Here is a 19,962-nt window from a genome sequence, read left to right on the forward strand (position 1 = left end):
CTCTGGACTCTCCACACCACGTGGGACTCAGGGGCTCTCAGGACAAGCCTGGCAACCAGCCTGATGCTGGCGACTCTGCCCTGGAGGGAAGGGTCCTTCTGGGTTTGGGTGCTGTGGGCTGGATGCCCCCTTTCCGGCCAGCTGGCGCCTGCTCCCTCTGGCCTTAGTCTGACCACAGGAGGGACAGGCAATGTCCACTGCCACTGCCCCCAGAATGCAGCCTCCTCGTCCCTCCCCTCCCATGGCCCCTGACCTGAGCCCCAGCCCTGTGCTGCCAGGAATCAAAGGTTGGAGAGATTACCTCTGCCATGGGAAGTGGGGGAAGCATTTCCGAAAGTGAAAGTACGGGACTGTGTGGAGGGTGGGGCTGGGGGTGGGTTGGTGCGCCCAGGCGGGTGCTGACCTCGCTGGGAAGTCCCAGCTGTCGGTCACTCGCCCTGGCTGCTCCAGAGGCCCCACTGCCTGGGCCCGGCTCTGAGGGCCCGGCTCGGCTGGCTTCTGCCAGCTGCCCCGTTCGGCTTGGGGCCCGGCGTCTACGCACTCAGCAGGTACGTCCTTCTGTCCGTGCAGGTGGAGCAGGAGGACCTACTGCCGTGGGCAGTAGGCGGGGATTCGCGGGCCTGAGGACAATGCCGGTTCTGCTAGTTCTCTTCTAGGCTAAGGGCCTCAGCTCAGAGCCCAGGCCAGAGTGCCAGCTCAAATCACAGTGGACAGACAGACACGCACACACGCACACGTGCACACTCACGGAGACATGGAAAGCAGGTAGACACGGACATAAAGACACATATGCAGGTGCAGACAGACACACACGGACTCACGAACAGAGCCACTCACAGACCCTCTGCCCCACCTTCTGGAACAGCAGCACACACACTGGGAGGCACACTCAGGTCAACACAACGATGCGCAAAGCCCGTTCGCACAGAAGTGACTGCTCGCCTTGGGCCTACGCTCCTACATTACATTGTTTGCTTTCCTTGGGCACCTGCCACACACCAGCCCTGGCTGGGGACTGCGTCAGGCCCATTCCCTGCCCTGGGGGCACCAGGTCAAGGAGTGGATGCCCCAGACTCTGTACCTGTCCCTCAGTCATGGGAGAAGGTATGCCCAGGGCAGGAACCAGACTCCGAGCAGGAGGTGCTGACCGTGGTCGGGACTCAGATGGTCAGGGAAGGCTTCCTGGAGGAGGAGCCCCTGGTGCTGAGCCTTCAAGGAATTGACAGCTGGAGAAGGTTGGGGTGAGGTCACTGTTGACAGCGGGAACAGCCTGTACAAAGGTGTGGAGGAGAGGTGAATGCATCTGAGTGATCAGAGAGGGCGAGTGAGTGGGTGGGAGGTGAAACTGGAGGGCCCGTTAGGAACGGCCTTGAATGCCCAGCTGAGGAGGAGTCGGTGCTTCTCCTGAGGCAATGGCAGCCTGCGCTGGTGGAGGGCGCGCTTGTGCTTTGTTGCTATTCAGAAGGGGAGCCTTTTAAGTGCCTTTTTAAAATGGACTTCTCTGGGGCATAGGAAAGCTGTTTCGAAGCAGAAGATCATATCACCTATAAACAACAACATTTTAAAAACCAGGTCCTTCTCAATGCTGTATCTTACTCATTTTTCTTGTCTTACTGCCTTAACCAGTTCTTGCAGGCAAACGTCGAAGAGTACGGTGAGAGCATGTGCTTGTCCTCTTCCTCATTTTCAGGAGAAGCATCTTATCTTGCAAGGAAGGGTTTTTAGGGAGGTTTATGTTCTGGCAACACCCCCAGCTGCTCTGAAGAGATGGGACCCGAGGGGTTTAGGAACGAGGATGGTTAGGGCTTGTGATTAGGGATGGGGGTGGCAGTGGGGAGGTATGAGGGAGACACAGTCCTGCTCAGGGTACGGCCCAGGGCACAGGCACCCCCTGCCCAAGGTGGGCACTTCGGAGCTGTGAAGGGTGGGGCGACGGCCCAGGCCCAGGGTAGGCAGGGAGGTTGGGGCTGCGACGGGCACTGAGGGATATCCGGAAGGACAAGGAGCCGCTGTGGGAGGGCAGGCCTAGGAAGAGGGCAGGAGCTGAGGCTGGGGGTGGGACGTGGTGGGAGATGCCCAGGCTCGACTTTCTGGTCACAGATAATGTGGCCATGTCTTCTGGGTGGCACTTCGGCCCCTGCCACTGGCCCGGCGGTGGGTGCGTTGGCCTGGTTGGAGAGCATGGGGCCTTGAAGCTCGGCCAGTGCCGAGTCCCTGCTGCAGGGGCCAGGGCCTCTCTGAACACTCAGGGCAGTGGGACAGAGAGAAAGAGCCAGAGAGGCCCCCTGGCGGGGGAGCAGGCACAGGGCAGAGGCCAGGGTGGAGTCAGCAGGGAGTCCGCAGGTTTCCGCCCAGAAGACACCAGCATGGCACCCGACCAGTCCAGCCCGGGAAGGGGGTGACCCTTACCAATGGTTCACTCCTTCTCCAGGCTGGCTCTGGGGTGATGAGGAGGGGGCATTGGACAGAGGTTCCCAGGCCAGAGAGGAGGTCCCATCACCACAGGGACAGCCTGCGCCTGATGAGCTGAGAGGTGGTACAGCACAGCCGGAAGTCTCCTCAGAGGTGGAGGCAACTGCACCCCAGGTTCTGAAATTCAGGTCAGATTTGGGGAGCAGAGAGGGAGGCTGGGAGAAGCAGCAGCCTGAGCAGAAGCTAGGAGGCTGGACATGCAAGAGGCAGCTGGTGAGGCTGGATCAATGCAGGTCTTAGAGGCCCAGAGGTGAAGCTGGAGAAAGCTTGGTCTGGGACGGAGGTGCTTTGAATGCCAGGCTGTGGGGGGCTATAGAAGGGTTTAAGGCAGGGTTGGTTTGTACTTTATGAAGGTGAAGCCTGACTGGGAAGCTGTGGGGGCAGGATTTAGGGCACAGGAGGCTGAGGGATCAGCTGGGGCTTCAGTGGGTTTGGGATGCAGGTGCAGCCCTGGTTTGGGATGAGGGTGGTTGAGCAGGGTGGGTGGGCTCCAAGTCTCTGTCTCTGTAACCTCCCATGAGACTCAGCCACCAGCTGCCCCTCCTTCCCGCAGAATTTGCCTCTAGGCTTCCTGGGAGACTGTGAAGTCTGCCCCCCACTCCTGGCATCTAGAACTTTGTCCCGCCTTGGGTCCCTTTGCCAGGAGAAAGGGTTTCTGGGGCAGCAACCCTGGCTTGCTGGTGCTGGGAGACATGGGAGTCCAGCCCCTGCTCCTGGGTTCCTAGATAGACCTCGATGGTCCAGGGTTCCTACCCCTGGGCTGTGTGGCTTAAGGCAAGACTCCGCCCTTCTCTGAGCCTGTTTCCTCATCAGCTCTTCTCAACCAAGGCTGGCTGTCTGGTGCTTCCCCACACCCACTGGAGACAGAGCCTGGGGCACCATCAGGCTGGGCTCAGCTGGAATGTCTTTCTTCAGCAACATTCCTGCCCCTGCTGGGTGCCAGGGGCCATCAGGGGTGTGGGTGGAGGGGGCAGATGCCTCTTGTTACAATGATCCCACATGTTTGGGTAGGTCTGAGAGCAGGGTCCCTGAGTCCAGGCACCAGGGGAGGACAATGACCTGTGGCCAGGGCGGGGCTGATAAGGCCCCCATCAATCACCTGGGCCTGCCCTTCCCTCTGGGGCCTCCTTCCAGCTGCTCAGTCACCTCTAGAGAGGAAGGTAGGTTTTGTTGGACCCCCTACATGTCTGACCTCAGGACAGACATCTTGCTGGAGGGGATGAGGGGTGGGTAGGGGTCTGGGCCCTGCCCAGCCTGGCGTCATCCCACCCCAGGCAAACCTGGGTGGAGGCCATTCCTCCTCCATGCCACCCAAGGTCAGGTGCTGGTTCCAGCCTGGCCTTTGTCCAGGGAGGGGTATGGTGGGGGGAACTTGGTGTGGGGGTTGGGCTGGGGGCTCAGCCTCTGGTGGGTCAGTTACTTCAGCAGGCCCTGCCTTTCTTTTGGCCCCAGTTTCTTCAAGGCTTAAGTGAGACCCTGCCCCCCCCACCTTCAACCCCTCTTTCACAGTGGGGTGGGTGGCAAGTCCCAGCAGACCAAGAAGGTTCTCGCCTCTCTCCCACCCCTAGTTTAACCTAAAGCCAGAAAATCAAACACAGCTAGGCTGGACGGAGAGGGGTAGGGTGTGGGCTGAGCCTGGGGGAACCTGTGTGGTGAGGACCCTGAGCTCCCGGTGGGCCAGGGCAGCCCCTGCTATGTACCCCCATGCCCTGGGGACTCCCTGCCCACCCTCTATGGAGCAGGAACCAGAGTACACGGGGGTGGGTGGGGGGTGGAGATGCAATGGGTGAGAAACAGCGTTGGGAACCTCCAGCCCATTGTTAAATATAGAACCATGGCCCCTCCCATGGCCTTCCCTGCAGGCTGCAAGGCCCTGATAAGCCCCCGATAAGTCCCCGGTGGCCTGGGCCAGTCCCCTCTGGCCAGACCTCACCTCCCTCCAGTTCTGAGACACCCAAAGTGGCTGCCCATGGGGGTCTCTGAGCTCCCTGTGGAGCAGCAGTTAGGCCTGATGGCTGATTGGGGGTGAGCTGAGGGGCTGGGGGGTCGCTGAATGGGCTGTGGAGGGGGTGGGCATTTTAGGCCTCAGGACCTAAGGTCCAGGAAGTCCTGGGTGTGGTTGCTGGGCCTAGCCCTGTGGACTGTGGGCTGCGGGTTGGGCTGTGCCCAGAACCTGCACATTCAGTTCCCCTCTCCAACTCTGCTGGGGGGTCTGGCCTGGCAAAGCCAGTGAGGGAGGGTACCTGGGGAGGCCCTTTTGGACAGTGTCAAGGAAGTCTTCCTGAAAGAGGTAGCCATCGACATCTCAGCACTGACTGCAGCCTGGCACAAAGACAGCTCCAGCCATGGGAGCTGCCTGGGACACTTCCTTTTTGACAGCCCTGGGCCACCTCCAAGGAAAGCTTTCCTAACCAAGCTGCTGGGCCCCAGCACGCCCCTAGGGCTCTCATGGGTTTCTGTGTCTGCTCCCCAGGGCTGGGCACCCCCACCCTGGCTTTCCTGAGCCTCCTTTTCACCTCCAGCTCTGCTGCTGCCAAGATGCCGTCGCCGCAGAGTGTGACCTCTGGCCCGGAGCTGCACAGCCCCAAGGAGCCTACGGAGCCGCAGATCCCAGCTCGGGGTGCTCAGTGGGCAAGCAGCGGGGATGCGCCCAGCACCCACCGTGAGGGCTCGAGACCTGGGCTGGGCACCCTTCGGCGGGCCTTCTCACGGGCGAGCCAGCGGGCCTCAGGCCGGGCCCCAGAGGAGGACCCAGGCCTGCTCAGGCGCAGCTCCCGCTTCCTACTGCGGACTTTACGGCGTGCCCCAGGCCATGGCCCAGTTGCTGACCAGTCCCGGGCCACCATGGTGGCGTCGGGGGCCACCCACAGCCAGGAGGTGCCCTCAAGGGCCATGGATGGTGCCAGCCAGCAGTCGTCCACTGGGGTGGGGCCTGAGGAACTGGAAGGTGAGGGCTTCACAACACTAAGCAGGGGAGGAAACTGAGACTAGAAAGTAGGGCAGTGGGGCCCAGGCTACCTGACAGGCTCTCCTCCCAGCTACCCCAGACTCCTGCCTCTGCACAACTGCATGCTAGATTCTTCCAGCCTGTCCACAAGGGCAGATGAGAAAAGGGAGGCTCAGCGAGGTTAATGAAGTGGCTTCCAGTCTGGCTCCTGGCCAAACAAGAGTGGTGGACCAGCCACTGGCCCTCTCAGATCACAGAGTCACTAAGGGTACCTGGGAGCCACGGCTGCCGGGAGTGGGGGTCAGGGGGCTGCCCATGAGAGGACGGGTTGGAGTTGGGCCCTGAAGCGGGAGTGCAGATGTAAGTAGAGGGCTCCTAGGGGACAGAGGCTGGCCCAGAGCAGGGAACAGCAAGGACTGCTGAAGCCAGACACTGGAGCAGGAGCCTGGGCATGGAAGGACATGCCCAGCCTGAGCTCTGACTCCATTGGATCTGCGGTCAAGACTGCCCTTGAGGCCACCAGGTCCAGCTCAGTAGAGCTGGGGGTAGGGGTGGGAGCACGGGGAATGTCTGGGCCAGAGCAGGGAAGGCAGGGACTGGTCCCGTTGCTGTTTTCAGCCAGGCTTGGGGCTGGGGGTTCTGCCTCTTCAAATTGATTCCAAGGAGCATTCTGGCAGCTGGGCTGTTGCTCCCAGGGCAGGCCTTCAGTGGAGCTCTGGGGCCAGGCAGCTCAGCTCCGGATGGGTCAGATCAGGGCCAACAGGCCTACATGGGGCATCCCCCTCACTGCCTCTTTTCTCACCTGACCTGACAAAAGGCAAATCGGTGGCCGACCTCATCACCGAGCGGCACCTGCTGGTGGCCTTCGAACAGCTGCGGCACCTGGAGATGGGGCTAGTGGCCGAGAAAGCCTCGCGCACCTTCCAGGAGGACCCCACGGGCTTCGCGCGGCGCGCTATGGACGTGTGCTTGCACTACGACGGACTGGCTGCGGAGATCGGCGCCATCGTGCGGGAGACCCTGGGCCCGGACGGCGTGGACGTGGCCGCGCTAGCGGAGCTGGCCCGCGTGGTGCGCGCGGAAGAGGAGGCCCACCCGGAGCCCCCGACAGACGGCGACTTTCTAAGCACGCCGCGCCACTGGCGCCAGCACTGGGAGGACGCGGTGCGGGAGAGCGCGCGGGAGCGCGTGCAGCAGGCGGGCGTGGGGGAGGCCCTGGGGGCAGCAGCCGAGGGTGCATCCGGCTTGGCCCAAATTCTGGCGCAGCTTGGCAGCTTGGTTCGCCGAGATCTGCAGAAGGTGCGGCTGGAGGTGCACCCCGCTTATGCGGCGGCCGGCTTCCCCGCCTGGGAGGCCTACCTGCGCGCCTTTCATGGCGCGGTGGCCCAGCGCCTCCAGGAGCTTGCGCATGACGCCCACGGCTGCGAGCAGCTCTACGTGCTGCTGGACTGGGCCGCCAATATCTACAGCAGGTGAGGCCCCGATCAGGGCGCCACGGAGGGCAAGGAAGGGCGGGCACTGCCCACCAGAGTGGTCTTCAGCAACCTGTTCTGAAGAGCACAGGGCACCTTTCTTCTTTTCCTCCCTGGAAGAGGGCTGGTGATGGGGCGTCCGAGATCCCGGGAGCCTTTGACATTCCTTCCTCTGCCTCCTAGGCTATGGTGCTCTTCCACCTGGGTTTTCCTAAAGGGCCACCCATCCGCGGGTTCCTGAAGCTGGAAAGCATCCCAGTGAGGGTTGCTACCGAGGCAGGGAGCCCAGTTAGGCACCAGCTAGTTTGAAAGGTGCATTTGAATGAATCACCTCTACTCACCGCTTTGGATAGATGCCCTGGTGCAGGGCTCTGCATAATGTGATGAGGGTGGGGATCACTCCCCTGAGCGCTCCACAGCCCCACCAGCAGAAGGGTGAACCAGAGGAGGGCACCAAAGTCCTGGGCACCTTAACCTTCTCTGTGGCCTCAGACAGCTATCTGCCCCTGTCTGGGCCTCCCTGTTGTGGGCTGGATAGTGGCTGGTCCCTGAGATGCATGGTTTTAGGGTCATTTAGAGCTCGGTCTTGGGCATACCCCAACTGTGAGGGCAGAGGTCACTCCCGAGGCAATCTGGCAATCTGGACAGCCATCTTTCTGCATTCGTGCAGCACAGCTGATTGCTGGAGTGCCAGGAAATCTTGCTGTCAGAAGCTCAGGTGGGGGGTGGTGCTTGGCATGGAAGCCTTGGGGGCTGAGTGTGTGAATAGAAGCCCAGATTGGGGCCTTGCAGTGATGGCTGATGGCATTAGGCTTTGAGCCTATCCAGAGAGGAGAGGGGGCTGCTGTTGCCACATCAGAGTTCCGACCAGACCTTCAGGCCCCACCCTGCCTTCCAGTCCTGATTTCCTGGGCGCCCCGGACTTGGCTCTGCCCTCGGAGCCGTTGCCCCCGCTCCTAGCACCTGATGTGTGGGCCCGACTGGAGAGCGACTACACCAGCTTCCTGGAGGTAAGGCCGGGGCGGGGCCGGGCCTGAGAGGGCGGGGTCCAGGTTAAGTTTGGCCGCTGCCCCACTGATTGCTGTGCCGGCTGCGGCCCTGGCTGGAGCCTTTCCTCACCCTGTGGTCTCGGGCAAGGACCTGTGCCCCAGCATGGTGGCCCTTGCCTCCGAGGGCGCATGAAAGGGCTCGGGCGGTAGGGGACCTCCATCCTGGGAGGGTCTAACCGCGGACCCTTCCTTACCTGCACAGACCAAGATCGCAAGCTGCTTCGATGGCATCCTGCAGCTAGAGCAGAGTCGCTGGGCAGCTGCCGAGGTCCCCGATGTGCTGCAGGGCCGCTACCATTCCCCGCTGTCCATGGACGTCCTTATGGTGCGACACGGAAGGAGGGACGCATGTTTGGGCCTCAGGCAGTGGGGACACCCAGAGCTATAAAATACAGTCATAACCGCGTCTCCCCTCTAGACGGGTGCCTGAGGTCCCACGTAGGGCGGGATTACAGACCCTCGGGTCACATGGCGAAGCTGGCAGCGCCAGGGCACAGCTCCCAGCTTGGCGGGTGTCCCTGTAGGTGTGGGAAGTTGGGAGGACTGACCTCCAGGTTGGGGCCGCTGAAAGTTAGAGCCAACCGTGAGACAGAGCAGGGCAGGCTGGGGGCGTCACTGGGCCACGAGGTTGGGGAGTAGAGGCATCGGGACTGAGGGCTCCGACGCGCGTTCAGCGCGTGGCATTGCTTGCAGCTGGTGGCGGAGCACGTGAAGGCTGCCGGTGCCATCTCCGCGGAGCTGGAGGCCACCACCCTGCGGATCTGCGCGCGGGCGCTTGGCCTCTTCCTGCCCAGGTGCGAGTGCATCCTCGGAGGGGGCGGGGTGGGCGAGGTGGCCAGGGTGTGGACGGTGCTCGTCCCTGGGGAGGGCCCATCCTGTGTGCTCAGAGTCCGAGCTCCTAGGACAAGTGGGAGGGGGGAGCCTTATCGTAAGGTCCGGGATCTGCGTGGGGCTTGAGGTGGGGGTCGGACACGGGGTCCTAGCGCAGCCAGAAAGAGTCTCCAAGGCTTCTGCGTATCCCGCTTCCAGGTTTGAAAAGGCTTTTCTGGAGTCGGAGGCGGTAAGCGAGCCTCACCTGGGCGCCAACATCAATGCCTGCGAAGAACTCAGGTGGGTCTCTCCCGCTCCTCCGCGTGGGCTGTGCGGGGCGCGGCCAGCAGAGGGCGCGCAAGCTCAGGGAACCGGGACGCAGAGGGCTACCGCGGCGGCCTCTGGCGGCCTTTCCTGCAGTGAGCTCCCGGGGCATAGCGCTGTCCCTCCACCTGACTCAGCCCCAGGGGCTGCCCTTCACATTATCGTCTAAGTGAATGGAGCTGGTGTGGCACCCAGCCTGCATGGCTGTCTACCAAGCCTTGTCCCCCCTTGCCCACTTTGTCACCTGTCCTGGCCCCTCCCAGGACCAATCTTCTGGCCAAGTTCCCCGGAAGCTTTGAAGAACTGGAGAAGCCCCTGGTGGCTGCCATTTGCGTCTTTCAGAAGCGGCTGCTCCAGGACTTGCAGAGGGATCTTCAGGTGAAGGGGATGGACCCTTCTCTCCCCTACTTTCCACTCCCAGCAAGTGCTCCTGGTGTCCCAGCATTCATCTACCCGAGGGGCAGTGTTGGGGTGGTGGGTTGGGGGGTGGGCTGGAGACCCAGACAAGTTCTCAGCTGAACAGAAATGGTTGGGAAATACCTACCTTCTTCCTTCAGTCAGGAAGAGTGTGTCCAAGGAACAGCCCCTCTTCCAGCCCTTCAAGCACCCCCTCCCCAGGACTCCCCAGGACTCCCCAGGCAAGGCCTGGCTAGAGGCTCAAACTCAAACTCCACCCATGGCGCTCAGGCCTGGAGGAGGCAGTCCCTGGGAAAGGCCTAGTGACATAATTGATGGTAGGAGAGAGATGTCACCAAGGTACCAGTAGAGAAGGGAGTCAGCTCCCCAGAACTTCTTCCTGTTGACAGACTGTCCCTTGGCCTGAAACACCCTGGTCAGGAGTTATGCACTGGGCTCCGAAGGGAGGGTCTGGTGATGGGGAGGACACCCAGTCAGAAGACTCCAGACTCCCTCTGCCCCCAGCCGCTCTTCAGGGTCCTGTGCACCAAGGACTGGCTGACACAGGATGTGCTCCTGCCCCTCATGGACAAGGTGCTGACCTTCGCCCGCCACCTTGAGCACGTAGCTCCGTCCCAGGCACAGGTATTTCGAGGGGAGGCGTGGTGGGAGACAAGCCTAGGGTCAGGACCGTTGACCCTGACCCTGACCCCGACCCCTGGACCACCTAGGAAACTCTGCAGGAGGTGCACCGATTTGTGGTTCGTGAGTACCTGGCACAGGCACTGAAGCCGCAGGAGCGGTTCCGGGGTCTGGATCGGGTGGCTGGCTCCCAGAAAATGGGCCTCGAGGCGCAGGCCATTGGCAACACCTTCCAGGGCTTGGTAGGGGCATCGTCTGACTGTCCCATAGCACTGGCCTCTTGGGGGGGAGGGGGTGTCCAGTCAGCGGACCCTCTACTAGCACCACCCCCCTGTTCTCACTTCCGCTCGTCCCTTGTGAGAACACCCCCTCACACTGGGTAGGGCTTTGGTAGAAGCGATTCTCCCACTCCCCACTGGCAGGGAGAGGGGGAGAGCGCTGGGAGTCTGGCACAGCTGGGGCGGGGCCTGGTGGGGAACGCACTTTTGAATGCAGTTTGCGGAGTGCCTTGGGAAGGAAGGAGGGTCGCAGCCCCAACTGATGGGCAGGGACTATGGAAGATCTCTCCTCTACCCCTGACCGAGGCACCTCCTCCCTACACATACACCCCTTTATCTGGGCGGCTGGTCGTCCCCAACTCGCTGTATGATTCCAAGTGGGACTTCTTGGCCTGGGCCTTGGTTTACCAATCTGAGCACACACCGGAAGACACCTCTGTGCTGTTTCGTGGGGAGGGAAGATGAATATTGTGCTGCAACTGAGTCCACAGTGCCCAGGCCGGCTTCCCCTTACGAGGTGCGGGAGGCGGGCGCAGTGGGGGCGCAGTGGGGGCTTCAGGAGGGCTCAACGGTGCACTAACAGAGGGGTGGCAGGCACGGGCAGCCGGGGGGCTCCTGGTGGGGGAGTGGCCCGCTCTGCACGCGTCTCCCTGTCTCCGTAGGGCTCTGAGGCCACGTGGCTGGGCCAAGCTATCCCGTGCGTGGCTGACATACTGGGAGAGACTTACAAAGACGATATCCAGCGGCACCTGGAGACACTCATCGCGAGCTACCCCGACATCAGGTCCGTACCCCTCTAGGAGCGCCACGGGGTTCTGGGAACGGAGAATTCATGCCTTCAGAAGGGTGCCTGTGGCTGGAGGTGGGCAGGCGAGGAGCGTGAGGGAGGCGCGAGGGAGTTTGCGGGGGGTGGGGGGGGTGGTGCATCGGGGGGGAGGGGATCTGACCAGCGCAGGCCTGTGTGCGCAGGCGCGTAAGCGGCGCAGCTTGACCTGCGGGCCCCTGACCTCCAGGTTGTGGGGGACCCGGTGGGATCCCCGCTGCACTTCTCTTGAAATCCATTCCCTGCCGTCCTCATTCAGTCCTGTGGTGGGATAGGGAGACACGGCCCCACCCCTGGAATATGAAGGGAGTCGGGGCCCCCTGAGTCCGGGGAAGGCGTGGCCCCCACCTCAGAGAGAAAGCCCTCTCGTGAGGCCCGGAGCCGCAGCCCAGAAGAAGGAGGCTTTGATCCTGGGGTGTGTGTTGTGGGGGGCGGTGAGTCATTGTGCCCGTGGAAATCCCAACCCGAATCTCTCCATGGCCTTGGAGATTCCGGGATGGGGAGGCCATTGAAAGCCCCGGGCCGAGCCCCTTCCCTGCCCGCACCCCCCCGCCCCGCCCCGCCGTCCCCCGGGGAGAATTCCCTGCGGCCAGCCCCGCCCTCTCCTTGGCTTTGGCTGGGAGAAGCCCCTCCTCGAAGCGCCTTGAGGTTCCCCTTCTGGCCCCTCGGGGCTTTCCTGCACTTGGCTGGCCTTCCCTCCCTAGCCTCTAGAGGTGGCGGTTCAAGCCCTGAGGGGTGTTCGAGATGAGAGGGGGCAGCTCCCACACCCCTGGGCACGGCCTCCCACTCCCAAGCTGCCTCTCTCCTTGCTGCCTGCCTGTGGCTCCCTGCACAGTGCTCAAAGAAGAGACTCTGACTCCTTTCCCAGGTTGGCCAACGCCCCGGCAGGATGCACCACCCCACCACCCACAGTGGCCACATCGCCCCCTCCTGCAATCCTCCATGGTTTCTTGAACCTCTGCATAGCCGTTTGTCCCATCGGACTTGCCCCTTCCCCTCTCTGCTTCACTGCTCCTCCTGGCTCATTCTCAGCCTCTTTCAGACCAAGCTCCAGGATTGCTGGGGACATTCACACTTCCAGCCTGAGCCCAGGGGTGCCCCTCACCCTGGAGTCTGGGGTGTCACTGGAGGTGCTGGGTCTGCAGTGAGGGTCCACATGTCTCTGCAGGCGGGACCATGTGCTGGCCATTCTAGCACTGCGCCGACTGGGCCGCCGTCGGAACCAGCGCCTCTTGCAGCATGCCCAGGCCCTGCTGAGGGCTGTGGCCAAGGCAGGGGGCTCCAGGGCTGCTGGGGGCCACGTGCTCTTCGAGGAGATTGAGGTGCCCACCTCCATTGATGTGCTGATCACCTGCCTTTAGTGGTCCTGGGCCTGAGAGGGGGCCGACACCTTAGAGAGGGCTGTGGTGGTTGGAGGGTCAGCCGCCTTCCCCCAGGCACTGAGCCTCCAGCGAGGAGCCCAGGGAAGCACTCTCAGCCCTGCCCCCAGCCCTAAAGCCTGTGTCATGGAACTTCCGTCCTCAGCCATGCATGGCTGCTTGGCCAGAGGAACAGCAACAAGAGAGGCATTCCAGGCATTTGTGGGGAGTGTCTGGGGGGCGGAATTCCCCTTCAACACTGCCCACTGGGGAAGGCCTCTCTGCCTAACTGTCCAGCACCACCCCAATCTGAAAGTGAAGAACAGAATACTTATTTTTAAAATAAACATGAATTAAAATGGTGTCTCCCTGAGGGGCAGGGCCAAGTCAGCTTGGAGCAGGGGGTCTGGGTCCCCATGCGCCCAGGGGCCAGCCAAAAGGTTGTGTAGTGACTCTGTTTGGTGATGTCCTTTCCTGCCCACTGTACCTCTGCGGAGACCGAGGCCCATCTACAACTGGGAAGGCCCACCCCTGTGGCTGCAGAGCACAACAGGCTTCCACCCTGGGACTCTGGGTCCACTGACCTCGTGTGCCAAGTAAGCCTCACCCAGCAGCGGAAGGCACCGCTCTGTCCTGTTCTAAGCAAGCCTGGGGCCCTGAGTGAAGAGGAAAGGCCTAGGCTTGTTCTGCAGCTTGAGGTATTTGGGTTAGATATGAGAGGGACTTCCCAACAGTGAAAGTGTGTGTATGGGGCACTGACCCTGCAGGTCTCGGCTCTGGATGTGGGGCTGCAAGGAGATTGCTCCAGTGGCCCCTGCACAAGCCCCTCCTCGCCCTTCTCTGAGCACTGAAATTTACACTGACCACCAACTGCAATTTGCACCCTGCTCTGAGTCCTGAAATTTCTCGGAGTTGAAATTTGGCTCCAGCCTGTGGGTGGGGCTGCTGGGAAACCCGATTGCTTTAGCAATCTCTGGCTTCCCAGGGAGACGGGGGGAGTGGGATCAGGTGCAGGGGCAGCCCCCTCCATGGGTGCACCTGAGCTGGGGGCCAAGCCTGGGGCAGGCAGGGGGCCAAGGGAATGTTCAGATCTTCCTAAGTGGGAAATCCAGTGGGGCAGGGATGGGAGGGGCAGGAAGGAGGAAGAGGAGGGAAAAGGAGAGGTTAGAGTTCCCAGCTCCGGGCTGGGAGTGGGGGTGGGGTGTATGTGAACCCTGACACTGACAAGCAGTCCTTGTGTCGGCCAGGAAACTGAGGCCAGCAGGGGATGGAGGTGGGCACTGCCCCACACCAGGCCCCAGCACAGGTAGCCTGGGATGCTCACAGCCAGGTGGAGGGGAAGGATAGCAGGGGGACCTTTTTCCTTGGGGAGGGGCAAGTGATTGACAGGTCAGCTTGACCCCCCCCCCCCGTTACCCCAGTGGCTGGCAGTGGTCTGGGTGAGGGTCTCAGGCTGGGTGGGGGTATGGGAAGCCTTGGTCCAGTTTGGTCCTGTCCAGATTCTCCCCAGGCAGTTCCTGACCCCTCAACCCACATTGGAGCCTCAGACCCATCATGAAGATCCCCTCCTGCAGCCCCTGGTCCTGACCCTGACCCCGACAGGCCTGGCCTTGCCTGAGCCCTCGGGCTGCAGGCTGAAGGTCCTGGGGCTGGTTTCTACGCCAGGCTGCAGAGGTGGGAGGGCATTCGGCCCCAGCTCTGCCACTTTCCAGCCATGAGGCTGTAGGCAGGTTTCTTCAGCTCTCTGTGCCTCTTTTTCCAGCTGCGAAGTTGGAGTGCTGCCGTGCCTCCCAGGCTGGGGAGAGCGAAGTAAGAGCTTGTTGTAAAGCCAGGCTTTGGCCCCCCCGTGACTCTGTGTTCCCAAAGGCCTGGCCAGGCCATGGTCTGCAAGAAACAGCTGAGAAGACCCTAGCTGCGGGGGCGGGGGGCTCTGTCAGCAAATCCCGAGGAAGGTGGCATCGGCGGGTGGAGGAGGCTAGGGAGAGGCTCCGGTCTGCACAGCCTCCTTCATGCTGCAGTGGGAGGATTTAGTCTGCGACCCAGGGCCGTCTTCCTGAGTGTTTCTAGGCCCCGAGACAGAAAGTCAGGACTTTCCCAGCAGGAGCCTCCGCGCCTAAGCTGGTACATGTGCCCAGGAGTGTGTTCCCGGGAGCCCAGCAGGGGCCGGTGGGGAGAGTTGGCTTCCAAGGCCAAGCTGGGGTGAGCAGGAGGCCAGCAGGCAGCTCCTGTGAGGGTGCAGTCAATGAGGCTGCGGACTGGAGGGTGGGCTGAGGACAGGGGAACTGGGCTGGCTCGGGTCCAGGGCTCTGGCCTCTAGCCCTTCTACCCCAGGCCTGGGGTCTGTGCTCAGGACCTTCCCTGCCCACCAGATCCTGCAAGGCCTTGCGAAGAGCCAGAGTATTTCCTTGGCCATCCTGTTGTCCAGGCAAGCATGGGGGCAGGGACTGGCTCTCAGAGCTGCTTCCGGCCTTGCTCACCAGGTTGTCTGGCTGATAGGGAAGAGTGTGTGTGTGTGTGTGTGTGTGTGTGTGTGTGTGTGTGTGTGTGTGTGTGTGTTCACATGTCTGTGTGTTTCTGGAATGTCCCAGCCCCTGTCAGCGCCCAGGGATGGGGTGGCCTTGCCCAGTGTCTTTGTCCGTCTAATGGAGGGGAATACCTTATCTGCCCTGAGAGCACGGGTCCTGGGCCCCACCAGCTGACCTCATTCCCTCCTCTGCCTGGCCACCCTCTTCCCCCCTCTGCCTGGCCACCCTCTTCCCCCCTGCCTGGCTCTCTGCTCTTCCTCCTTCAGCTCAGTGTGGCTTCCCCCAGCGCCCACATTTCCTGGGGCTCCTTCATGGACTGGGGGTTGCCTCTGTTCTCTGGTCCTGAGCCTGAGGGTCTTTGAGGCAGAGGCTGCTCTGAGATGTTTCTGGGACTCCAGGTCAGGCCAGGGGATAGGGCAGAGGCCAACCTGCAGGATGCTTAGGTCTGTGCACAGGATGACGCCAACCTGCTGACCCAAGGATAGCTGGGGTGACAGAAGGGACCTGAGGGTCCACTGTAGCCCAACCTGGGACTTGTGTTCTCTGTGGCTCATCACCCAGCCCCTGCTTGAGTGTGTCATGCTGGAAAAGCCCTGGGGCCACACCATGCTCACGTGTGTTCAGGTCTCAGTGCTGCCCTCCTCCAGCTGGTGACCTGGGCCCTTTCCCCTCTGAGCCTCAGGCTCACTGGAGAGAGTGGCTAGCAGACCAGGGAGGTCCTGGGGGAAAATGAGACCGTCTACAGAGATCCCTGCACCAAGGGCGCACTGCAAGTGGCAGTTAGTGTGTCACCTCTGTTCTACACAGCCATCCCTCTTCCTTGCCTGGACACCCTGACCCCTTCTTTCCTGGGCCACCCCGGCGAGACTGCCCTTCCCAAACCAGTCGGTGTGGAGCACTGGGCAGTGGGCCTGTGCTGGGCATGGCGATCAGACGAGGGCTGATCCACAGAGCTCTGGGGATGGGGGAATCAAGTCCTGCTGGGTGGCAGCACAGGCTTCTTGTGGGCAGATGTGCTAGGAGCCAGGGCCCCCTATGTCTGAGTGCCTCCAGGGCCTCAGCCCAGCCTCCCGGGGCCCCTGCTCCAGTGAAATGCTTGGAGAGGACTGACACGTGGACAGGTCACACCCACCCCTGGGTCCACTCCTCTCCTGGGACCCGTGGGGTCATTACAAAATCCTTCCTCCTTCCATCCTCTGTGAGCACATACACCCACCCAGCTAGTCATGGCTTTTAAAGTGTATTTGTTAAATGTTTTCATTTTTGACTTTGTTTCTGATAGGGACATATCCACACAGTTCAGAATTAAAAAGGTACAAGAAGGCTGTCTGGTGAAGTGCTTCCTCACTCCCGTCTCCCCTGGGTCCTGCCCCAGAAGCAACCAGGGCTCCTTGCAGGACCCTTGAGTGGGCAAGAAGCAGTATCTGTGGATAGAGACATGGACGTACCCCAGTGGGATGACTACAGGGGACATCCAAGGATAGTGACATCTCCAGCGCTGGCGGAGCATCTGCTCTTGTTGGAGGGAGTTGGGTGGAGGGGACAGCAGTCTTCTCTGAACTCTGTGAAAGCAGACAGTAGGGAACCTGAGGCTCTTAGACTGACAGAACCCCAGAATGTGGGAATTTTAGGATGCGGGGAAGAAGAATGTCATGAGGAACCCTGCTGTGTCTGGGGTGCCCTCTGTGCTGGCTCCGCTCTGTGGTGCTCAGCTTTCCTTCTTCCTGTGGACTCAGTGCAGGAGTTCAGAATCCTGGAACCTAAGAGGAGTTAGCTGCCTAGAATGGCTTTCAATGGAGTATAAGCTACAAAAATATCAAATCACCATGTTGTCTGCTTGAAACTAACACAGTATGGTAAATCAACTATACTTCAATGGAAGAAAAAAGAATTAGCTTCTAGATTCAGACACCCCTGGGCTGGGATCCCAGCTTTGCACCTTCCTAGCTGTGTGACTTTGGGCAAGTTGCTCCACCTCTCTGGACTCTATCTCTCAGCAAAAATGGGAGCTTTACACGAGCAAATGCAAATCTGCTGCATGAGGGCCTGGCTGGCAGTTTGCACTCCCTCAGAGGAGCAGTTACTGATATTTACATGCACTCTCTCCTTCAAGCCTTCCCTGGCAACCCTCCGAGCTTGTGTCTGCTCCATTTCCAGGAACGACTGGGAAGCCGCACGGGGTGAAGCAATGTGTCTAAAAACACAGATGGAAGTGGTGGACTGCCCCAGGGCCCAGGTGGTTCCCATGCTGGAGCTCCCACCATCACACCTTCCTTCCTCAAAGTCAAGAGTGCAGAGCTCCCTGAAGTCAGATGAGGAGGTGTTACAACACTTGGGCTTGAGGAAGTGGCAGGCCCCATGGTGGTTTGGGCAGCCTCCCTCCCCTCCCAGCCTTGGCCAGCCCTACACAACACTGGGATTCCCACCAAAGCTCCTGCCACGTGACCTGCCCCTGTCACTGGGCAGGACTATACGCGGAGCAAGGCTGTTTTCCTGGAAATTAGGCTGTTTAGGAGAAGGGCCTCTGGGCTGCTGGGCTCAGGGCAGCCCAGATCTGAATACAAGCTGAACTTGGACATCTTGCATCGCCACAGAAAGCCATTGTGAATGACCAGGAAAGTGACCAGGCCACCAGGGCTGGCACGGAGCTTCCCTGAGGCCCTGGAGGGGCACCTCCTCCAAGGAGCCCTCCTGCACTTGGAAAGCCACTAGGATTGGGGTTCTGTTGCCCAGTGGACCCTGGTTTCTCCTAAGGGGCCCCCTCTCCCTCACAGGAGGTAGGCCAGGCTGCTTGGGGACCAGTGAAAGTCATTTCTCTTCTGGCCTTGTTTTCCCCATCTAGCAAACACAGAAAGGAGTGTGTGCTCCGGCTTCCTCCTGGTGGGGAGGAGGAAGTAAACAGTTACTCGGGGGTCGGGGGACACTGCCTGTTGGTGTAGACCTGGTCTGGTGAGGGCCCTTGTGGGAGGGGATGGCCTGTAAGGGTGGTTCCTGGTCAGCTGCCCTGGCCATCCCGTGGTCCTCAGGGAGGTCAGGAGACTCTGGCTGAGGTCAGGTGCAGCTGCAGATGACCCTGAGCAGTGACTTCCTCTCTTGGGGAAGGCTGGGTGGCAGCAGAGGTCTCAGCCTCAAGGCCCCAACTTTTGCATCCACTTAGCCTTCCAAGTCTCAGTTTCCTCCCCTGTCAACAGAGGATGCGATGATTCTGCCCAGTGCAGATGAGTGGGACATCTCCAGGAAGCAAGCGGTCCCAGGGGCGGTCCCAGGTCAGGTGACAGCCTGAGAAGCAGGACTGGGAAGCCAGGGTTAGGGCAATGGGAAGTGCAAGTCACATGACAGAGGGAAATGGATGGGGCCAGGGGGCAGGGCTAGGCAACAGTCCCCAGGGAGCCCACCCACCGTCTGTACGCACCTGACGGCCAGGTCTTCCTGGTGTCCCCAGGCCCAGAAACCACAGCTCCTTGGTTCCTGCCTGATCCCCACTTGGCTTTTGCACCTGCTGAACCCTGTTCCAGAATGTGCTCTCTTCTGCCTGCAACTTCTGCTCTTCCAGGCAGCCCTGGGAGGGGAACAGAATGAGGACCATGAATCACTCATGGCCCCCTCCATATTATTCTCTGGTGCTGGAACCAGTCAGCTCCTTCTGCTGCCCCTCGGGGTGAGGGTTAAGACTCAATGAATTGACTGAACAGGGTCATGAAAGAGATTGGGAATTTTTTTTTCTTTTTTTTTGGAAAATTTTTTTTCAAAGATGAAAAAGGAATAGAGGGCAGTAAAATCCATTACTGCATCTAAGCTACCCAGCCTAGCAGTCCCTCCTTGTGTCTGACTTAAGTACATCAAGCTGTATTTCAGTTAATCAACATCGGGGGATAAGTAATATAGCACAATGCTTAGTGTGGGGCTCCCAGCTCCACCACTGACCCGCACGTGACTGGACCTATCAGTGCCTCAATTTCCTTACCTGTGAAAAGGGGATAATTAAGGAGTACCCATTTCATAAGACTGATGAAATCAATTAATGCATGCAAAGCACGGAGAACAGAGCGTGGCACCTGTGGAGTTCAAAAGTTTTGAATAGCTCTCATGTTCTCAGCAGCATTATTCACAGTAGCCACAAGGTGGCAGCAACCCAAGTGTCATTGACAGATGGAAAAGATAAACAATGTAATATAATTCAAGCTTAAAAAGGAAGGACATTCTGACACATGCTACAACATGGATGAACCTTGAGGACATTATGCTGAATTACATAAGCCAGTCACAAAAGGGCAAATACTTGATTCCACCTATATGAGCTACTTGGAGTAGTCAAATTTATAGAGACAGTGAGCGGAATGGTGGGTGCCGGACCCGTGGGGGAAGTGAGAATGGGGAATCAGTGCTTAATGAGTTTCAGTTTTGCAAGGTGAAAAACGATCTGGAGCTGGATGGTGGTGATGGTTGCATAATGCTGCAGAACAATGCGCCTGAACTGTATACTTAAAATGGTCACAGTGGTGCATTTGGTTATGTGTATTTTACCACAATTAAAAAAAAGAAGTCAGCTGTCATTACCAAGCAGAAGGAAGGGAGGTGGGGGCTGTGTCCTGGGCCTCCCAAGCCCTAGGTTTTGTGCAAGGAGTTGACCACAGCTCCTGGCCAGGTGCTGGTGCACTTGACTTCTGGGCTGGCCTGGCGGGGGTCTGCTGCCCCTGTCAGGTGGAACTGGCCTGCTGCCCCCGGCCTGAGCCCAGGGAGGTGGGGAACAGGACAGCAGCTGCCCAGGAACACTCCCAACCAGCATCCGATGCTCATTTCCTGCTGAGGGTGGAATTCTTGGCTGGCCTTTGGCTTCTTCTGAAAGTGTCTGATGTCCTGGGGACG

The 19,962-nt window shown here is 60.2% G+C and overlaps 1 protein-coding gene across 2 annotated transcripts; it reads left to right on the forward strand.

Moving 5' to 3' along the window:
- Nucleotides 1-445: 445 nt before the first annotated feature.
- EXOC3L4 (exocyst complex component 3 like 4) lies at nucleotides 446-12,925 on the forward strand. Of its 2 annotated transcripts, none has more exons than XM_031454381.2 (12): nucleotides 446-548; nucleotides 4,995-5,419; nucleotides 6,237-6,891; nucleotides 7,790-7,901; nucleotides 8,143-8,265; nucleotides 8,634-8,734; nucleotides 8,970-9,050; nucleotides 9,338-9,452; nucleotides 9,996-10,115; nucleotides 10,202-10,354; nucleotides 11,053-11,174; nucleotides 12,382-12,925. In XM_031454381.2, exons 2-12 carry the CDS (start codon nucleotides 5,011-5,013, stop codon nucleotides 12,572-12,574), a joined length of 2,184 nt encoding a protein of 727 aa, XP_031310241.2. In that variant the 5' UTR covers nucleotides 446-548; nucleotides 4,995-5,010; the 3' UTR covers nucleotides 12,575-12,925. The 2 variants fall into 2 exon arrangements, with proteins under 2 accessions (XP_031310241.2, XP_031310240.2); XM_031454380.2 differs by having other exon boundaries at nucleotides 12,082-12,511.
- Nucleotides 12,926-19,962: the final 7,037 nt, after the last annotated feature.

Source organism: Camelus dromedarius, chromosome 5 (assembly GCF_036321535.1).
Source record: "Camelus dromedarius isolate mCamDro1 chromosome 5, mCamDro1.pat, whole genome shotgun sequence".
Lineage (NCBI taxonomy): Eukaryota > Metazoa > Chordata > Mammalia > Artiodactyla > Camelidae > Camelus > Camelus dromedarius.